Genomic DNA, 21,459 nt, shown 5'->3' with positions numbered 1-21,459 from the left:
CAAATATGTTTGGTAACCGACTAAATATCCCATAACGAATATCATTAAGACTACTAAGGACCTTCAATAGTCATCAAAATATGTCAAAATAATTAACAAAATATAAAGGAATGACCCTAGACAGTAATATGAATACTTCTTTTTGAGGTACTAGAATCATTTTTCCAACAAAAAACACCCTTAATTGGACGAAGTAGGGCTAATTTTTCGTCTAGAATAGGGTAGGGCACATCGCGTCTCTCATGCACTTGAGGGTTGAATTTTCAACCTTCGAAAGTTTGGTGACTAGTGCAGCGTGGTACATACTAAAATGGACATGATTTCTTTCTCAAATACCCTATTGATAAACTTGAGCTGGAAACTAGACTCGAGTACTTTCAATGTGATGGTTATTAGTTATAGGTCACTTAACTCTTCATATTATAGGAAATATATCTGTTTAAAGTTGACTCTTGTATGAACTTACACAAAAACGTAATTATTAGGGAAGCTCTTAACTCGACTTTGTGCTAGATGTTTCTTATGATCTTCACTATTATCCAATAAACTTTCTCACACTTATAAATTAACCTTTACACCTTAAAAAAATCACTTCGTTTAATCTATTTGACCAATCTTTATTCTTTTTAGGCCATTTGTGTGTATTCTCTTGACTTCTTGTGCCTCACACCTAAGGTCGCAAGGTCTCTCTAATTCTGAAAAAAAATATCTCTCTTCTTTTTTATAATTTCAGCTTCCGAATCTTGTTGTAAAATTTGTGTTTGCCTCTATCCTATTATAAAACTTGTGTTGGCCTCTACATAATACTTGTTATCTCCTATATCAGATTAGTAAATCAGAAATATTGTTGAGATGAAAAGAAAGAAATATCTGAGTCCACAGAATTCACTGTGTCCTTAAGGAATTTAATCCCCTCACTGTACCCGAAGTTGTGAATTATTTCCTCTCGGTATTAAATGGATATACCTATTAAAGAAGTAGTGGTACCTCACACATCAATAACATCAGCGAACTTAAAGTCAGCAACGAAATCATACAAAGACTCTACTTTATTTGTAAGAAGGCATAATACATAAACATGACCTTTAACTTGGCTTCAGCGGACAACTATGCCCTCCAACTTTGAGTGTGTACAAGTAGGCACTTAAACTTACATAAAATTGAACAAGTTGACACACGTGTCCTACATGGCATAATACACGTAGGACACAAAATTGCCATGTAGAGTGTTATGTAGGACGAATGTGTCTATTTTTTTAATTTTATACAAGTTTAAGTGTCTACTTGTGCACACCCAAAGTTAAAGGTCATAGTTGCCAATTGAAGCCAAGTCAAGGGTCGTATTTATGTATTATGCCTTGTAAGAAAATGTATGCAGACGGAGGATATTTGATGTAGAAGATTGAGAGAAAACCTCTATATTTATAGTGAATGAGAAGTGTGAACTCACATGTTCACAACAGACTCATCTGTTCAGAACAGGCGTAGTGTCTTTTGGGAAAAGAAATGTCTATTCGGAAGGACGTGGTTCTTTCTGAAATAGCTTCACAAATTTTAAATTAATTATGTTACATGAATTAATTAATTTAAATTAATTTCATGGATTAATTAATTCTAAAATAATAAATTTTGTCTAAAAATTATCAGTCAAATAATTTGCAAAAGCTGAAGACAAGGCCGAGCCTATTAGTAGTGCTTGTTAATTATGCAGAGACTATTTCTTATGCATTATTTAGTTTGGTGTATTAGAAATAGCATACCTTACATAATTTTCTTTAAAATATTTAGTTACAAAGATACCCTCCACAAATAAAGTGGAAAAGATTAAAAAAATAAAATAAAGGCTTTGAGGGACAATTGAGTTTTTAACCATGTTAATGTATGCATTAAATTTTCCTGCATTACTATCATGGATTTCCATGTATTGATAATACACAATAAAATGTATAACTAATGCAATACATAAGTTGAAAAAGTGCACCAAACAAGGGACTAATAATATACAAAGCTAATGCATGCATTATTTCTTCTAATACACTCTACCAAACGACCCTTATATGTCTTCCAGTATGATACTAATACTCCATTTCCCTTCTAGAATTTGTTGCATGGCTTGTGAATCTATTTTTATAGTAATTTGTGATATGAAGCACATATCCTTCCGGTAGGGGTGTAAAAAATCGAACTGAAAACCGAACCAAACCGCAAATCGAGTCAAATCAAAAAAGACTCGACTAGTGGTTTGGTTTGACTTGGTTTGGTATTGAAAAAAAAATCCGATTATATTTGGGTTGGTTTGGTTTTAACTAAAAAAAATCAACTCGACATTATATATATAATTTTAAAATTTTATTTTATACATAAAAATACTTACTTTGATATAATTTTTAAATATTTCTTATACTTTTTCATAGTTTTTATATTTTAATATATTATTTCAAGTTTGAAACTTAGAATTCTGGATGGTTCAATAAAGATTATAGTCCACATATGTTGGTAATTATAATAATGATTAAATCAAAATCAAATAAATACTAATGCAAAAAAAAAAAAATCAATTCTAACACTAATAATGACAATAATATTGAATATTTGTTCTTTAGTTTTTCATTGATTTAGACAACTAAAATACATAATCTAATTTTAATTTCCTTTAATAATTAGTCATGTAACTAATACTTATTAAACTTATTATAGCATGATTTAGTACTTTTAAATTATGATCATTTTCGTTATGACTTGTTAATTTGCAATTTTTTTAATTTTTTTTTTTAATTAAAATTTATAATTACGCCGTTGCCGGGGATATTTGCAATATTTGTTTACGCGATTTCATTATTATTATTTTTTGTCGGATATTTTAATGTCATTAATCATATCATATTTTGTGTTATTTTCTTAAGAAACATCTTAGATAATTGTATTGTGGTAGGACTAAAGAAATATTTGAAGTACAAGTATATTATATATTTGTATGAATACTTTACCGAAAAAACTCAAAAATCCGAAAATCCCGAAAAAAAACTGAAAAAACCCAAGGTTGAAAAACCTGAGTTTTATTGGTTTGGTTTGGTTTATAAATTTAAAAATCTGACACTAATGGTTTGGTTTGATATTTGAAAAATCCGAACCAACCCGGCCATGTACATCCCTACTCTTCAGGCAACTGTTCTCTAAGTTTTTGTATGTTCCAACTTCCAACATTCTTGTATTCTTTGATCTCCACCTCTTCTTCATTATTAACTTCTGGTAATGCATGATATAGAGCTCCTACTTACTGTCTGACTGCAATCATCTTCTTTCATGTACTAGAAGCCCCCTTACCCTGTGCAGGGAATGGGTGCAGCTTCATATTGTATTTATTTTCCATATACCCCAAGGATCGAAAACCAAGATCTCCTTCTTTATGTAAACATAGTGAGTTTCATTTCATCCAGTGTATACTTTTAGCATCAGCCTTCTTACTCCAGAAGAATTAGCCAGAATAGAATGATTCTTGTTTAATAACCCCAATAAATGGACTTATTACTGAAAGTATTTGAAGGTGTATACTTTGAAGAACACGATCGATGAGTTCTGCCCTTCCGCCAAAAGACAATTTTCCCTGTGTCTCATATTTGTTATCTTCTTCAACCTGTGGACATATTCCCTTTGAGTCTTCTCATGCAAATAGAATGCGCTTTTCTCCAGATTTTCTAGTTGCCCAGACGCAGCTTCATATTTTTTCCAGATCTTCATCGTTATCTTTAATGATTTCATGTCCATTTGCATATGATAAATGATTCACCATAACTCTTAAAGATAGACGCTGTCTTCTAGTGCATTCAGACCTCTGGACAGAGCTTCAGCAACCAAGATAAAGGTTGTATAAAGACTTAATGATGTTAAACAGAAACCGTGATATAAATTAGAACACAAATGTAAGTGCCAAGGTGCAATTTAAAGAATATTTGGAACAGATTTTAACAGAGTTTGCAGTAGCTCCTCAATTCAGAGAGAAGGCAGTTTAAATGTGGAAATTTACACAAGGGATTTCCCAGATGAAAGCTAAAAAGCTTTTCAGAAGCCAAATGTATTTAACAATAATAAATACTTTGATAGTCCACTTTTTGATACAGTGACATCAAGCTATTATAAGCATAAAAGGTGACCAAAGCATTACACTTCCAAAAATGGGAACTCTGGCAGAATTTCACATTTGAGATTATGAGTATTGGACAGATGGTCGTACAAGTTCATGATGGCACAAACAGGCATTCATTGAACCATGCAGAAGGGAAGAACCCCTTGAAGCATTGGGCACAAATGGTTGTTAGAGATTGGAAAAATAAAAATTAAAAGATCATGCAGTTACACCATGCACGGTGCTCGCAGAAAAAAAAGGAATAGCCAACTTTTTTCATTCAATCTCTTTCTCAGGTCCATTATACATGGTACAACATGCTGAAATCAAGATAATTATACATCCAACTAATCTGCCAAAAGATGGAATGATTCTTGATGAGCCCATTCCAAGAAATTGTGATAGTGCAACCTGAAATACAAAACAATATCAGTCAACACAACGCAAAGAGGCTGCAACATGATACAGTAGGATAACAGAAAGCAAAGCTCGACTTTGACACACAAATTCTAATGTATGGTATTAAACTAATTTTCCTACAGAAAGAATTAAAAAAAATCACACCAGAACTTTCAACTTTATTGCATGGCAGGTCTCTGGCAGAGGAATATGAGTTTGCAATTGCAGTGAATCAAGTTCCATTCACAGGTCTCTGGTGATGTAGCACTATGCATAGTTGAATTGCAAAGAATTCCACAGACAATCCAAGAATAAACCATTCAAATATTTATAACTGCTAGTTAGAGTTCTTTGAATTTGAATAAAGTGTTGCATTACGTGACTACATCATCTACAAGCTTATGCTTTTAGAGAAATGATAGTTTCATCAACTTAACTACATCTCTACTATTGCCTCAAGTGAGATTCGAGCCTTTGCCTGCTTCCGCACTATATTGAATTATATGAACACATCATTTAAAATCTCAAACTTTTAGAGAGGAGATTCTTATTTACTTAAATTATTGTTTTTTTTTTTGGGAAATGGGTAATGTTGTATTCTTCAGAAATAAGGAGATGATGGGGACCTTCACAAGAAAAAAGAAAAAAAAAGGTAATACTTACAAGGATCCTAAGAATTCTATAAACTGATCTGAATCCTCTATTCCTATCTCTTTACACCAAAAACAGAGATATACAGTACAATTCCACTTAACCTTATGAATGGAATTGGATATATCTTCAGAATTTTTCCTTTTCCTTTCCTTCCAAACTGTCCACCATATGCAATGTGGGATTAAACTCCACCATGTCTTCTGTCTTTTGTTGCCTCGTCTCCTAATCCAGCAACTCAACAGTGTGTTCAGGCATAGTCCACTTAGTTTCTGATATGTTAAGAAACATGGCCCATATCTGTGTTGTGAAGCTGCAGTGTAAGAACAGATGGTTGTTGGTTTCTCCTGTCTTCCCACATAGTGAACACCAAGAAACTATGATCTTTCCTTTCTTCTTCAAGACGTCATTTGTCAAGCATGCCCTTCTAACAACCAACCATGTGAAACATTTGACTTTTGTGGTGCCTGAATTCCTCCATACCTTCCTTCACAAACTTTGGTTACTGATGTTGTGCTGGTTGCTCTCCCACTTGTAGGCCCTGCCAACTGTGAAGATCCCATCCTCATAGTGTGACCATCTCACTGCATCAGAGTCACTGTTAGTGCCTGTAAAAAAAAACCCAACATCTTCTAGTAATTTGGCTATTCTCTCCACTTCCTAGTCATTCAGTAGTCTTCTTAAAGATAGGTCCATCCTTGTGTTGTCTAACATTCTTTGATCCTTGCCTCAGGATTGTTGCATAGTATGAACAGAACAGGAAAAGAGTCCTTCAAAGGAGTTTGTTTGATCCAGGTATGCCTCCAGAATCTAGTTCTCCTCCCATCTCCCACCTTAATGTGCACAGATTAGACTCTAGCTTAGACCACAGATTTCTAATAGTTCTCCATCATACCCCCACTCCTAAGTATCAGTGCTAGCATTGCTACAACAATTTTCATCCTCACCATATTTGCATTTGATCATGTCCTTCCACAGTGTTTTCCCCTCCTCATTGTATCTCCACAACCACTTCATCATAAACAATTGTTTGGCTTCCTCAGATCTCTGATGCCCAGACCACCCCTATCTTTGCTATTCAAAACTACCTCCCGTTTGACCAGATTATAGCCTTCAATCTCTTTGCAACCATGCCAAAGGAAATCTCTCCCGAGTCTGTCCAGTTTCTTCAACACCATTGAAGGTAAAGGAAAGGGTGACATTACACAAGTTGAAAGAGAATCAAAGACTGAGTTGATTAGGATGTCTGTCCCCTAAGGATGTATATTGTGCCTTCCATCTGGCTAATCTCTTTCCTGTCTTCTCCACAATGTTGTCCCATATCTTCACATTTTTATGTTTGCTGCCCAAAGGCATACCTAGATAAACTGTGGGCATATTATCCACTTCGCAACCCAAGATTTCTGCTAGCCTCTGAATGTTAGCCACCTCCTTGATAGGGAACAAGTTGTTCTTCCCCAGTTAACTTTTAGCCTTGCAGCAGCTTCAAAAAACAAAAAAAAATATCTTGAATCTTAGCTGCTCCTCATGAGTCTCACAGGAGATGACTGTATCATCTGCATACAACAAGTGACATATCTCCTTAATTTCTCCACTGTTTCCATTTATCTGGAAACCTTTAATCGACTACCAAACCCTTCCATTACCGAGATGAATAAGAAGTGTGACAAAGAATCACCCTCTATAATTCCCCTTTCTGAAGGAAAGAAACCCACTGGTTCACCATTCACAAGGATAGAAAATCGCACAGTGCTGATACAGAATCTAATCCAGCCCAACCATCTTTCTCCAAAGCCCATTTGTTTCAGAGTGTTCAGCAAGAACATCTAATTTACATGGTCATATGCCTTTTCAATGTTCAACTTGCATATTACCCCAGGATCACTCCCTTTCAATCTTGATTTGCAATAAGAGCATCATCCATTATCAGCCTCCTTTTTATAAATGTCATCTGATGTTTGTTGACTATATTATCACACCTTTTTTTGCCTTAATTCTAACTCTAACCTAAAGAAAGCTTCACTATTCTCCACGAGTGTCGGTATTAATCAATATTATTCTGCCAAAATCAAGCAAGCAGGGTAGCACAACAGCCCGATCTTCATTTAACAATTTGTGCAGATACAAAAACAACTACTACTACACTTGGTCCATATTATTGTGCAGATTAGACAATCAGCGGTAAGACAGTTTCACCATACAAGAGGAAACTCAACAAACAACATGATAAGATACATACCTCAATAAACTGGATATTGGCAACTCTACTAGTTTTCTCAAGCTGAAGTCCATGTGCTAAAGTTATCTGTGGAGAGTAAGGGGTTATTAGCGCAAATTGGAGGATGGGTCTAAGAAATCAGAATTTGGATATTGATCACGTGACCAGATTAGAGTTCAGAATAGTACCTCTGCAAAGAAAGCTAGTACACCAAGTACAACCATCAGAAGGAAAGAATAGAAACTAGGGAGTACAAAGTTCTGCATTCAACAAAATAAGACAATTAGGAAAAAGAATCAACCGAAAGTCGAGAAGGATACTTACCTACTACACCAATAGAAGGTTAACAAAATAAGAACACAACTCCAATCAAACTTAACTCATGAGTACAGAGAGATACAGGTGGCTATTGAACCTGAAGTTAGAATATAATTCTTGCAAGTTCACTCTACACACTTCTTCTAGTACAAGAAAAAATGAAAAATTACTCTCTTCAACATAAAGGCAGTGACATGCCTTTGGGTGATCTAATTAACAAAATATGTACACAATGTATAGGTTGTGTTGTGTATACTTATTCTAAATATGAATATTCAACATATAATTACATACCTCTACATAACCAGTATATATGTTGCTTATACTTCGGCCATACTTGTACTTATTTTGTAAACTAGCTGGCCAAACTATATATATTGGTAAGTGTCCCTTAAATATAACCTTTTTACCAAAAAAAACACAAATGTAGGCCTAACAAACTATCGCTCTAGAATATTCAAGAAGACCGTCCATTATCTGGACAAGGTAAAATGAAGAATGAATCACTATTCACAATGGAGAGGAGAGTTTCCTGTACAATTATATCTGAAATATTTTCTACAATAGTATCAATGTACACTTCATAGTAAGCTTCTGTGAATGCTTAATGAATATTTATCACAGCAAATATCATATGAAACCTGCAATAGTTTTAATCTACCAGGATTATATGCATTTGCCTCTTTATTTAATAAAGAACTAACGATATGTAAAGTATCTTACTTCGAAGGCAAAAGTAGATATTGCAGCAGCAGGACTAGCAAGCAGAGCAAACGAAAGCACTGGAAGCCTGAAAGAAAAAGATTATTGCTTAAGAAGCACTTTAGGGGAGCAAAGAGTCATGTAAGAAGAGCAAAGGAGCTTGTACACTTTTGACATCTAAATTGTTCTTTTGCATACTATACATGATCACAATAGTTAAAAACCTTTGAAAATCTTGTGAAACTAGCTCCACACATGTGAGCTTTTGGCATCAAGCGTTCGGACAGATCACAGCCAAAATGGGAAAACTCTATTTTCTACAAGTTATTTCAGTACTTTAGAACATTTGAGGAATCTTGACTTACTGTGAGTTTACATCAAAGATCAGGTGTGATTAACGCACAACTGAGAATATATTTCTTCTTTGTTGGCGGTCCTTGGAAAAGCCACAATGTCTTACATATTAACAACCTTTTATGTCATGTATGTAATTGATCAGTATTAATGTCCTCTATGAGGTTTAAATCTGTAAGAAAAACTATTCCCTAAACCGACTGACAACAGAATTTGAAGGCTATGTTCCTCCCTACAGTACAATCTAATTAATATACCTTTTCCTTCTAATTAGGGAATATAGAGAACAAGAATTATTCTACTCTATCTGTAAAACAAGTGTGAAACCCCGTACACTTTTAACACTAGTTAAGGCAATGTACGAGCCTGATGCCATTTTATAGTAATCCCGGGGTGTGTACAGACCTAGACGAGGGTGATGAGATCATTGGAACATGGTCACATATGTATAGTACAATTTGGGAAGTGTATTCAAGTGTCAACATGACTAAAAATATCAAAATATAAAAGAAGATGAAGTCCCAGGTCATGCCATGGACATGTGTGACACGCCTATCGCATGAGGGACTTGGAGTTGCAGAAAAGGGGTTCAGTCCGGATAAAAATTTAGCGTTATCGCATTCTCAACTCCAGGACTAGATACTAGAGCATGTGCCGCATGCTCATCGCGATGAAACTGGGACAGATCATCCAGCCTCGTAATTACCTCACCTCGCGAGGAAAGGCAAGGCCAAAGGATCGCATGTGATAGGGTCATGCCGCCTTCCCAGCACGAGACCGTCTGAGCTCTAAATATAAGTTAAAATTAGGGGGAGAGATAAATGAGTTTTGGAGATGTTGTTAACAGCTTTTGGGGAGGAGACTCTGCCAAGCCATTATCACTTCAGAGGTGAGCTATTTATGATGGTTTTGAGTATATTCCACTCATTTATTACAAATAATAACACCTGAATCCCATGGAATCCACATATATCTCAAGATTGACCAAGAATCCCAACATTCTTCCAAGTTAATTCCATTATGGGGGCTTAAATAAGTTCATTAAAAGTACTTGTGGGTAAAAATTGTGATTTCAACATGATATTGAACCCTAAAGGTGAGGCTTGTGAGGAACATGATCGTAACCAAGGGTTAACAAATGAAATAAATAATTGTTCTAATACCATCACCCACCCCACCACCACCCAGCGACTTGAATATATGTATTGGAGTTGGTGGACATGAATTAGATTTATGAGGGGATGGAATTTGGATGGCGTATTGCCAATGTATGAATCCTTAATCCTAGATGGGTGGTGTTGAGATAGTTTTGGACAGAAATTGATAGAATTCAATTATGAATATGTAGATTGATATTATTGACACTTTTTGGACGTCTATTAATTATTTGGGAAGCTGAGACGAGGCAACTTGAGATGTACCTACATTCAAGGCATTTTTTTAAAATTGTATGTCTTCTCAAGTCACAAAAAAATGTACAGAAAGTAAGTATGAGTTCTTAGGGGCAAGTGAGCTATACTCTCCATGTTTATGAAAAGTTACCTTGTGTTATCTTTGTTTAATAATTGTGGTGTCCAAGCCAGCTTGCGCGCACCTCAACTAATTCCACGGGATACATGTCACCTCCCACTAGCACAGATACCAGGTAACTCTATCCACTAAGGTGGAATAGATGGAAGAAATCACCTATTGTTTTTCACTGCTAGGATTTGAACCTAAGACATCATGGTGCACAACCCACTTCATTGACCACTAGGTCACACCATTGGGTACTCGTAGCATTCTGTTATATTATCAACATGTATATGCATAATCTTTCCTATTTTAGCTATTTACTGCCTTATGATTTTAAGGATAGCACTTTATGTATGTTTTGAGAATTAAGCTTAAGTTCATGATCGAACCATGTCTCCTTTGATTACTTCATTTCAAACTTATTGATTTGTTTTCAAGTACAAATGATATGTTAATGCTTATTGTGCTACGTATTAATCCCAATTTATGTAGCTCAGTTAGTTTATCCCAAAAAGAATGACACATTTCTATATTATTATTATTTTTGAAAATGAAAGACAAATTTCTATATTTTGATAAGGACACATTTCTATATTTAGAAACACTTCAACTAAACTTCCCATTTTATCCTTAATGAGATTATTTATAGCCAAATGTCTGTGACTTATTTTAGACCACAAGCTTGAAAAATCTTTCTTTCTTAACTCTGTGCCCAATCAAATAATGTTCACATATATTGGGATAGAGGGAGCATTCAGAAAGATCAACTAAGGGTGTCTATGCCAGTCACATGTTACTAAGTTATATGTTTTGGGAGGACCTAAATGCAGTCACATGTTACAAGTTATATATATTGGGAGGACCTTACTGAGAGGATATTAGCTTCCTGTAAAAGGTGTGTTTATATGTAAAAATGATGCATTCACGTGAAGGATTATAGTTTATACCTTTTTGAATGGCAACTACTCTTACCATCCCTAAAGGAGGTGCCATTAGTGTTAGCATACCAAACTATACAGCATTATGGTGAAACATCCTTGTCGATTGAATGTTGGTCGTTCATCATGATGGACACAACTACACATGACACAATTATGACTGTGTCGATGTCCATAAACTCCCAAGTTAAAGTATAGTTTAGTTAAGTTAAATCCATGTTGGCATAATTTTAGGTTATGATTTTCTTTGAAGTGTTTATCGTTTTTTACAAATGTATCTACAAAATGTTTATGATATTTTTCTTATTGTGCATGCTCATGTTTTCTAAGGCTTCACTCCAACCTTATTGGAAGGAGTCGATGGCAATCCAATGGGCAATTTTTTGGTTGTGTTCTGGCAAATTCAGGAACTCCCAAAGTAGACTACACGAGCTAAGTGCCTTTTCCTTTCAGTCATTTTTTGTTAGCCCCACCTAAGTCATCAGTCGATGCTGGTACTTTATACTATTCTTTTGTTGAGCCGAGGAATGCCCCGTGCCCTTGCTCTCTCATTTACATCTTTAGAGATTCCATGACACACACAATGAGAGGTCTAGTTATGTACATGGGTTCTATATCTTTTGTTCTCATGTTTGATTATGTTATGATTCCACATTTATGATTTTGTGGCTTATAGCTAAACTTATGCTTTTTCAGTTCATGACTTAGGGCGCATGAGCCATATGTTTAAATTTAAAGTTATAAATGTTTTACGAAATGATGTATGCATTGTTCATGATGATGGGCAGCTAAGTCTGGTTGTCGCTCAATGAAAGTTAAAGGCATCGGGTGCCGGTTATGCGCTTCACCAGACTTGTGGGGGAGGGGGGAACAAGTCAACGCATATTAATAATGATACAACAAACATCCCTTAGATGAGAGTAGCAAGTAAACAATCTTACACAGGTTGATCTGCTGCCTTGGCTCCTGCTCTCGTAAGGCAGTAGGTGACTCCACTTGCAACAGATGAAAATAAGCCAACCAGAACAGCAAAGATGTGAGATTCACTAACTTCTATCGAACTTGGGAAAACTCCTGTACAAAAGTTCCATGCTGATACTTTGAGAACTCAAATAACAAACCAAATGAGATTGTAAGTGTTTTGGTTATTGAGCAGATCAATCTTTCCAAACATAAGAAGGTGCAATTCATCCTGTCCTACTGGGAGCAGTTCATTTCTCCTATAAACATGTAATAAATCCAGGCCCTAACCTCAATTTTGATAGAGGGCACTATTAGTTGACTACTAGTTCCAGCAAGCTAACTGATTTAATTGTTTAAAATATAATTTAAAATATAAAAGACTATAAAATCAAGTGATTTTTCTCCAACAGAAATACATATGAAAAATGTACAATTCTTGTAAGAGTGCCTTTGAGATGAGCAAGTACAAGTAAATAAACTACGTCCTGGGTAAGAAAACACTTTCTGGTAGAGCTAATAAAGGGAAAACTATTTTCAAGATACCACTGAGAATGGAAGAATGAGCTGGAGATGAACCACTCCGAAACGAACAGGTGTAAGCACAAAGGTGTTAACAAGGTCCAAAAGTGGGTAGTCTTAACGTAAGTCAGATTCTGATGATGGGAAGGGACAAAGATTTCTTTAGGGAAACTCTTTCTGGGATGAGAAGAGATCGTAGAATGGCTATCACCCTGCACTGCATTGCACATTCAACTGATAAGTAACAAGAGAGTGAGACATTTGGGGGGCAGTAGGGCTCTAGTAGGGTTTGCACATAAATGTGCATGGTGAAAAACAGTTTCTGCACTGTCAAATTTAGAAGTAACACAATCAGCAATTACTTAACAGCATAAAACTATAAAAGCTAATTACATATGATGTTAACTGACCTTGCCTACGACAAAGTCCCTAGGGAAGTCCTCTGGAGATGCTGGAGGATAGAGGTGAACCGGTGGCTTATATTAGGGAGAAAAAGGACATGTATGATGGAGTCAACACTCAGATAAGAACAGTAAGAGGAGACTTGGAGCATTTACCAATCGAGATGAGGTTGCACCAAGGATTAGAGTTTAGCACGTTTCAATTTTCCTTGATGATGGATAAATTGACATGGTATATTCAAGATGAGGTGTCATGGTGTATGTTATTTACAGATGACATAGTACTAATTGATGAGACTTGCAGTGGAGTTAATGCTAGGTTGGAGGTGTGGAGACAAACATTGGTGTCCAAAGGTTCAGGTTGAACTGGACCAAAACAAAATATTTGGAGTGCAAATTCAGTGACGCACTACATTAGGCAAGCGTGAAAGTAAGAATTGACACATAGGCTATCCCCAAGAGAGAGTTTTAAGTATCTTGGGTCTTTAATCTAAGGCAATGGGGAGATCGATAATGATGACACTTATCATATTGGTGAGGCGTGGATGAAATGAAGACTTGCCTCCAAAGTCTTGTGTGATGAAAAGGTACCACCTAAACTTGAAGGTAAGTTCTACAGTGTGGTGGTTAGACATACTTTGTTGTATGGGCGGAGTGCTCGCCAGTGCAAAACTCTCATGTTCAGAAGATGCAAGCTGCGAAAATGAGAATGTTGTGATAGATGTGTAGGCATACTAGGAGCGGTAAGATTAGGAATGAGGATATCTAGAACAAGGTGGAAATGGCCTCTGAGGTGGACAAATGAGAAATGTGAGGCTGAGATAGTTTGAGCATGTGAAAAAGAGATGTGTAGATGCCCCAATGAAAAGGTGTGAGAAGTTGGATATAGTGGGTACGAGAGGTAGAGGTAACCCGAAAAAGTATTGGGAAGAGGTGATTAAACAAGACATGCAGCTTCAGCTTACCAAGGACATGACCTTAGATAGGACGATATGGAGGTCGTGTGCAAGGTAGAAGCTTAGCAGGAAATGGAGAGTTGTCTTGCTTTTCGACAGGCTTAGGCTTGGTGGTGCCTATCGTAGTATTAGTCTAATTCTTGTAGTTTCTTGCCTTTGATATCTATTGCCATCAATTGTTTATTGTGTTTGGATTATCACATTTGTTTGTTGTTGTTACTATTCCTTTCCTGAATGTTCTGCATTGCTTTCCTTAGTAGTTACCATGTTTTCTTCACTATAGGTTTTCCTTTTCATAACTACTTTTATTTGCTACACTTGAGCCTGGGATTTTTCGGAGACAATCTCTATACCTCCACGAGGTAAGTGTAAGTTTTGCGTACACTCTACCCAAAGCCTCCACTTGTGGGGTTACACTGGGTGTGTTGAACATTTGACGTCAAAATTAAATTTTGATATGTATCAAAATGTTGTCGTTTTTTGGTTTAATCTACAGAAAATCACTTAGTTCTAAATAGTTAGATAGTTGGTACCAACTCTCCAAAAAAAAATCTTATCTCAAAAACAGTTACATTTGTATTAACTTTTGTACCTTGTGTTCTGACCATTGGTTGAAAAATAAACAGCACACCAAAGAAACTGCTAGCTAAACCTGCAACAAATCAATAGCGATAAAGAATACCAACAAAAGAATAAGAGATAGGAAATTAAGAAAAGTACCCTAGAAACAACAAAAAAAACGAATTTCTCGTAGGAATAGCGGATTTCTCAGTTAACTAACGGTCCTCTAGAAGCATATAAATCATGACTGATATACAAAATCTTCATTAGATATATGTTCCTCTTAAAGAAGAGTTCCCTGGCTTGTATAGTTTCACCATTAACAGTGAAATAACCACTAGTCGGTGTAGAGCAGCAATAGATTGGAGAAGTTGTCGAGATTGGAAAATTAAAAGCATCGCTCAACCTAGGCAAACTGGAAGGGCTGAAGGAACTCTTAGATATCCTGATTCCATAAGCTAGGCAGCACATATGAAACAGAACCACTGAATGCAAGATCAATATAATCTGCCCCTCTATCATTTAATTTGTAGGCGCTAAGAGAAACTTCAGATTTTCAAGCATCTATAACCCCACCTTTGCACCTTGTTGAAGTGTGACCATCTTATCTAAAAGCTTAAACATATAAAGAGAAAACTTTTAATTACTTAATTATTTCCTCAGCACGCCCCTCGTGTGTGAACTTGATTCTTTTTTATGAGTAAAGCACGTGAAGCTTCTTTTTTAATAATGGGTGGGGTGAGATTTGAACCCAGGACCTCTCCCTCCTCTAATACGAGATTGAAGTGTGCAACCATCTCATCTAAAAACTTAAGTTGTTAGAGAAATCACATTTTTAATTACTTAATTATGTCTTCAACACTCCCAAAAACAAAAAGGAGGTTGTGCTGTCAAAGAGAAGGAATATGAAAGGAACAGACATTGTAACGGATTTGCAATGTTGTCATGGTAAATGCAAGAATAATGCATTATCTCCTATTTATCTTTCAGTTTTAAAAGTTAAGATAATTCAGATTTTCAAACACCTACACCGTGTGACGAGGGGCACTCCACAAGAAGCACAAGAAGAAGGAAAAGAGAAGGACCAGAAATTCCAACCAATTTACAATAATGTGTGGGTGCAAGAAGCCAAGAACAAGATGTACATTCACAATTCTCTCAGTTTCACAGAGGTTGAGAAAACATTCAAATTTTCAACTATCTGTGAGCCCCTAAAGCCCAGACATGAAAAAAAATATATAGTCTTGTTATCTGCTTCAAACACCACAATCAAGTTGGAACAGCAAACTATGCACACCATACAGGATTAAATGATAAAGAAAAATAAAAGATCAGCTAGGACTTCTATCAATTCTGCATATGACCATACCTCCAATTTCTGCAATTTTTAGTTTTTCATGCAACGTGACTCTAGCCACAGTTGAAGCCATAATTGGAGCAGTAAAGTTCAATATGATAGCCTGAGACACAGGTAGCCGCTGGATGCTGGAAAATAAAATTGACTGTTTCATGGTTACTAGTAAATCATGTTTACATAATCATATTTTACAGGATCAATGAAGGGGCTGTAGCATGAATAGGAAAATGAAATAATCAAGGTAAAATAGATTGATTATAGCAGTGGCACTCTGTCGTAATGTAAATGAAGGGAAATTTGAACTGTGGAAATCCATTTACGTGCTATATTGATATAGCTGGCTTTTTCTCCTCCTTCCAACTTGTTAATTACCATTAAGTTTTGTCCATGGTTATGTGCTATGTATACTATTAAATCAGATGTATAACACAATTCATTCACCTTTATAAGTTACTTGTTATTCTCAATTGATATAGATGCTCATTTCATTTTCAACATTGTGATTAAATTATTGAATTATTCAATCAAAACTTCCTAAGTAAGTGACTTTAACAGTATAGGGATGGCAGATAAGAATATATTGTGTCTTCTCTAACTATCTTCAAAATTATAAACAATTGTTTCAGGTCAGCAAGATGAAGCAAAGTCATTCAAACCCTCAAATAGTGTGAACCCAGATGAGAATAAAAGTAAAAGTGGAAGAATCAGGAAGATTTCATTTCATATATCCTAAATGTTGAAAGATCATCTTCTTGCAAACCGGTGTAAATATTCCTCTAAAATTATTGATTAGACTGACATGGTCCATCTGGAAGGTGGATTGAGGGGCTTAGGTTTTCTTACCTGTAGATGAAACTCAGTAAGGAGATGCATCCACTGAGAGCTCTTAAGACCAAAAGTTTCCTGGCACTTGTTGGTCCAAATATTGGTTGACCACTTTTCCTTATCCACACAGAGGAAAGAATTAGGACTACTGTACATCTTGCAAAGGCTATTTCAAAAAGAGGTACAGATTGAGCTGCCATTTCGGGAAAAGACGAAAACAAATATTAGTATCACAGCTAAAAATCAATCATAAAACATTAGATACATCTTGAAGTATGCATCTACATACACAATATATGGTCATATACAATAATAACATCAAAACCTTACACAAGGAACTTCTATGAAAATCAAAAGTTGCAGGGAAATTTCCTATTCAAAGGCAGAACCAAAAGCATACAGCAATAGGTCAAAATGATGCACTGCTGTTATTTGTTAAACCTTATTACACTACTAGAAGGAAAAACAATGCCAAAGGACCCACAGGTCCGTGGAATATGAAGGGATAACGAGCAAAAATTTGTAAGGGTCCAAATGTTTAATAAGTTACTGACCAGTAAAAACATCTGAAACAATTTCCATCATGGAGTAGATAGTACATGACAAGACTACGCATAGCAGACCAGAGTATCTCGATCCACTCCAGAGCCAGAAAATAAACTGCAGAAAGGGTGATTTGTCGGTTTCAACTACTCTTATAACTTCCTCCTGCAAGTTGTCAAAACCTAATTAAGCATGAAAAAGTAGAAGAATTATTTTGATTTAGATCACAATACCATAAACAGTTAAAATAGCTCATGAGAGCAGAGAATTTTTCCAAAATCAAGAATATCAAATAGAGCAGGGAAATATAATATGTAGGCTTTTTTGCGCTTATCTAAAGTATTGGTTCTGTGAGAAAGAAAAAGATAACCCAACTAAGCGGGAAAATATACTGTGATCATTCCCTCCGTCAAGTAACAGAGTACGCAATAAAATTAATGTCTATATACTAATATCATGACTAGATGTTGCCTAAAGAAAGGTCAACCCTAGAACCTAAAGAAGAACAAGTTCAGCATTCGGATAATAGACGCGTGTTCACTACAACAACAACAAGCCCAAGTGTATCCCACAAGTGGTGTCTGGGGAGGGTGGCCTGTACGCAGCCTTACCCCTGCCTTGGAGAGGTAGAGAGGTCGTTTCCGATAGACTCATGGCTCAAGTAAAGTATATCAAAATCAAGTATAGAAAGGAAATACAATAGGGAAGCAACCAATGCTGACAATAATGTAGACGAGAGTAGTAGCAACAAGAAAATAATATGATAACCGAGGCAAAGGAAGGAAATAAGTGGATACTATTAGAAAGTAAAACATGTCATAGTACAAAACATTTTTGTAGATATATTAGGATATTGTTAGAAAGAAAAACATGTATAGTAGCAATCATGTTACATTCCCAGACTTAACTGTATCAAAACATTTCTCATCATCTGACCACCAGAAATAGACGTATGTTCTAAATGCACCTCAACTGTTCCAAAATTGGGGATGTTCAAGAAAGAAAAATCTTTTTTACTCTCTCTTGTTTTCCTTTGTGACGTAGAGGATCTAACTATAAATCTAGAATCTCATCCGTATTTGGGAAACTAATGGAAAAGAAAATATCACATCAAAACCAAATGTTTGTTCCTAAAGAACCAAAGTGAGGTTATAGCATGTGAGAATGCTTAATTGATGACTGAGCGTACATCTATATTCCGCATGTTATGTATTTTAAATAAACAAATAGCACTACCTTTTGCAGAAAATTTCAAACGTTCTATCAAACTTTTTCTTTTTTCCTTTCTGGATAATTAACGCAAGCTTCTTCAAAAGGGAAACAAGTATGCCATACTCCCTTTGAACCATTTGACATGACACTGTTATTATTCTGAGGGTAAAACAATTTCTTTTACTAGGATGATTTCAAAATATTTTCTAACCACTTCTATTCGTAAAAAAATTGTAATTTATTATTATGTAATTTAAGTTCCACTCCAGAGAGAAATGGAATGTTAGCAGCATTAAAATGGAAGCAGAAGAGACAGAGGCAATACAGATAATCATAGTATCATATGTTAGTTCTTTCTAAAAAAATGAAAATTTCATTCAAAAAAGCTAAAGGATTCAGGCGACTCTTAGAAGCCAGTTGGTTGGCTACCTGGACTTTCACCTTGTTGGTGAGAGTTCAATTCCCTATCTTGTAATTCCCTCCCCTACCCCATTTTTTTTTTAAAAAAAAAAAAAGATTTTTTATCCTTGTACACTTACCAAATTATTCTTTTTAGCTGTAGGAGTATTTATTATTATTTTATTTTTCTTTAAGGGAAAATGGGGAAGGGGATTACAAGCTGGGGTTCGAACCATCACCAAACAATGTGAAAGTTCAGTTAGCCGGACAACTGAGCTACTAAGATCTATAGAGTATGTATTATTGAATGGAACTATTTCTGTTCGTCATATAAATAATTAGATATATAAAAGTGCATTTTGACTAGTCCTCTAACTAAGAATCTGGATACTGAAAATTCAGTATAAGAGGCTGTATAAATTTATAAAACAAGAATTGTAAATCGAAAACAAACATAATTTGTAGTTCACCTTATTGAGTTTTTCCCTGGGATAAGAGATGGTGAAGATGTTGATCTTGGGCCTCTCTGATTGGATCAAAAGAGGAGCAATTTGATCATCACAAATGGAAATTGAAGATTCAGCAGTATCAGAAGTCCGAAAAGAGGGAGAATCAATGGAAGACGGTCCAACCAATTCCATTATACCGGCGTCTTCAACATCGTTGACTACGACTCTTGCGCTGCCGTCGCCGTTCATCGGCTCAACAATGGGCATTGTGCCCGTGTTTCACAATCGCAAGGGAGAAATCGGATTGTTTGCCGGCGAAAGAATGAATGTCGTATACAGTACTCAAAGTGCCGACGCCGAAGTAGACCCACGTTTCATTTTTGAATGCCTCAGCACTTTGTTTGGATGGTTGATTATGTATTGTATTGTATTGTAGGACTGTAAACCTGAATCAAAATTAATAATTCAAATTGAGAAAAGTTATTGGTTCATCATAATAGGTTATTGGTTTAATGATTTTGTTCTGTTTTCATTTGTTTTTTTATCATTGGGTTATTGATTCTTAACAGTTTGAGGTTTTTTCTTAATAGCTTAACCGTTAATCTGATAGTAAATTAATAAATTATATTTATACCATTCGATATATAAAGTTTTCGACTTAAGATTTAGTTTCATATTTTTATTTTCGACACTTTCAAACTTTCGGTTATACTACAATGTGTTAGTGTTGGTTTTTAACAAGATACAATATATATCAACTCATGTGCATGGCTTATTTAGCTTGTCAACATGTTTTTAATTGATTTTCAATCATTTATTTTTTATGTCGAATATTAACGGTTAAATCGATAACGATCAATAAACTGATACCTAATAAGTCGATATCTTAATGGTTCTTAACGGTTTAGCATGTCTACAAATCGCTAACCGTTAAATCAAATCAATAAACTTTAAAATCGAATCGATCGATACGCAACCCTATTGTACTATATGGTAATGCATTGTTTAGGAGTCGTTTGGTAGAGTGTATTAGCAAAAATAATGCATGTTAAAAGCTTTATATATTAGTAGTACCTTGTTTGATACATTTTTTCATATTATGTATAACTAATGCAAGCATTAGTTGTACACTCTATTGTGTATTGAGGAGTGTATTATTAATACTATGGATTTCTGGGTATTAGTAATGCAAAGTGACTTAGCCCGTTTGGATGGGCTTAAAAGTTGATCAAATCTATTTTTAAGTCAGTTTTTAACTTCTGAAAGTGTTTGGCAAATATAAAAAATAACTTAAAATAAGTCAAAAATGACTTGAAATAAGTTAAGAGGTGTTTGGCAAGGTAAAAATGACTTATAATAAGTTTAAAATGACTTAAAATAAGTTAGAAACCAAAAGTAGGTCTCCTCCTACTTTTTGTTTTTTTACTTAAAAGTCATTTCAATTTGACTTTTTATTTTTAACTTAAAAGTTACTTTTTTTAAGTCAATAATATGTTGCATTAGCATGGTTAAAGATCCAATTACCTCTCAAAACCCCTTTTACATCTTTTCCACCATAATTATGGAGGATATTTTTGTCAATAAATATTTTTATGCAATACATGTCTTTTTTTATATACCAGACTAAACAATGCATAAAAAATATTTTATGTATGATCATTACTAATGCAAACACTATTAATACACTCTATTTAGTATTTTTTATATACACCTTACCAAACGATTTTGAGTTATGATAACAGTGTTTGGATAAATTTTATCGTTTTCCATCATCACATAATGTCACACCTTCTTAATTTGAATGATAAACCTACCAAAAAAAATAGTGTACGAGATAGAGCTATTATGAAAATGTAGGATAAAGGATAACATAAAATTATTAAATAATATGTAAAGATAAAATGAGAAAAAATATTAAAGTAATGACACAATCACACCAAATTGGTCATTATATAAAATTAGTCGTTTCGTCGTAATTACTTAACAATGAATTTAAACGATACGATATAATGAAATTTAAATAATAATAACAAACAAACATTATATTTAAACTAAC

General features: G+C 34.9%; 1 protein-coding gene across 1 annotated transcript; it reads right to left on the bottom strand.

Moving 5' to 3' along the window:
* Positions 1-3,942: 3,942 nt before the first annotated feature.
* Positions 3,943-19,794, bottom strand: LOC125816824 (uncharacterized). Its single transcript, XM_049496452.1, has 10 exons — positions 19,425-19,794; positions 17,355-17,508; positions 16,819-16,993; positions 15,988-16,103; positions 14,650-14,709; positions 12,160-12,292; positions 8,433-8,499; positions 7,580-7,651; positions 7,413-7,478; positions 3,943-4,534 (listed from the first exon to the last, which is right to left on the bottom strand). Exons 1-10 carry the CDS (start codon positions 19,668-19,670, stop codon positions 4,400-4,402), a joined length of 1,224 nt encoding a protein of 407 aa, XP_049352409.1. The 5' UTR covers positions 19,671-19,794; the 3' UTR covers positions 3,943-4,399.
* Between the last annotated feature and the right edge of the window lie 1,665 nt (positions 19,795-21,459).

The sequence above is a fragment of the Solanum verrucosum genome, unplaced genomic scaffold (genome assembly GCF_900185275.1).
Source record: "Solanum verrucosum unplaced genomic scaffold, falcon-dt-bn FXZP01000084.1, whole genome shotgun sequence".
Lineage (NCBI taxonomy): Eukaryota > Viridiplantae > Streptophyta > Magnoliopsida > Solanales > Solanaceae > Solanum > Solanum verrucosum.
Note: the sequence above shows the minus strand (reverse complement) of the source record. Positions and strands in the feature narration are given on the sequence as shown.

What these genes read in the sequence shown, in the direction of transcription:
- LOC125816824 (XM_049496452.1), bottom strand. Translation starts at nt 19,670, where the DNA reads ATGCCCATTGTTGAGCCGATGAACGGCGACGGCAGCGCAAGAGTCGTA. An exon ending in AAAAATTGCAGAAATTGGAG is followed by an intron (nt 14,710 to 15,987) that starts GTATGGTCATAT and finishes GATTTGTTGCAG; the next exon opens with GTTTAGCTAGCAGTTTCTTT. An exon ending in TACTAGCTTTCTTTGCAGAG is followed by an intron (nt 7,479 to 7,579) that starts GTACTATTCTGA and finishes TACTCTCCACAG; the next exon opens with ATAACTTTAGCACATGGACT.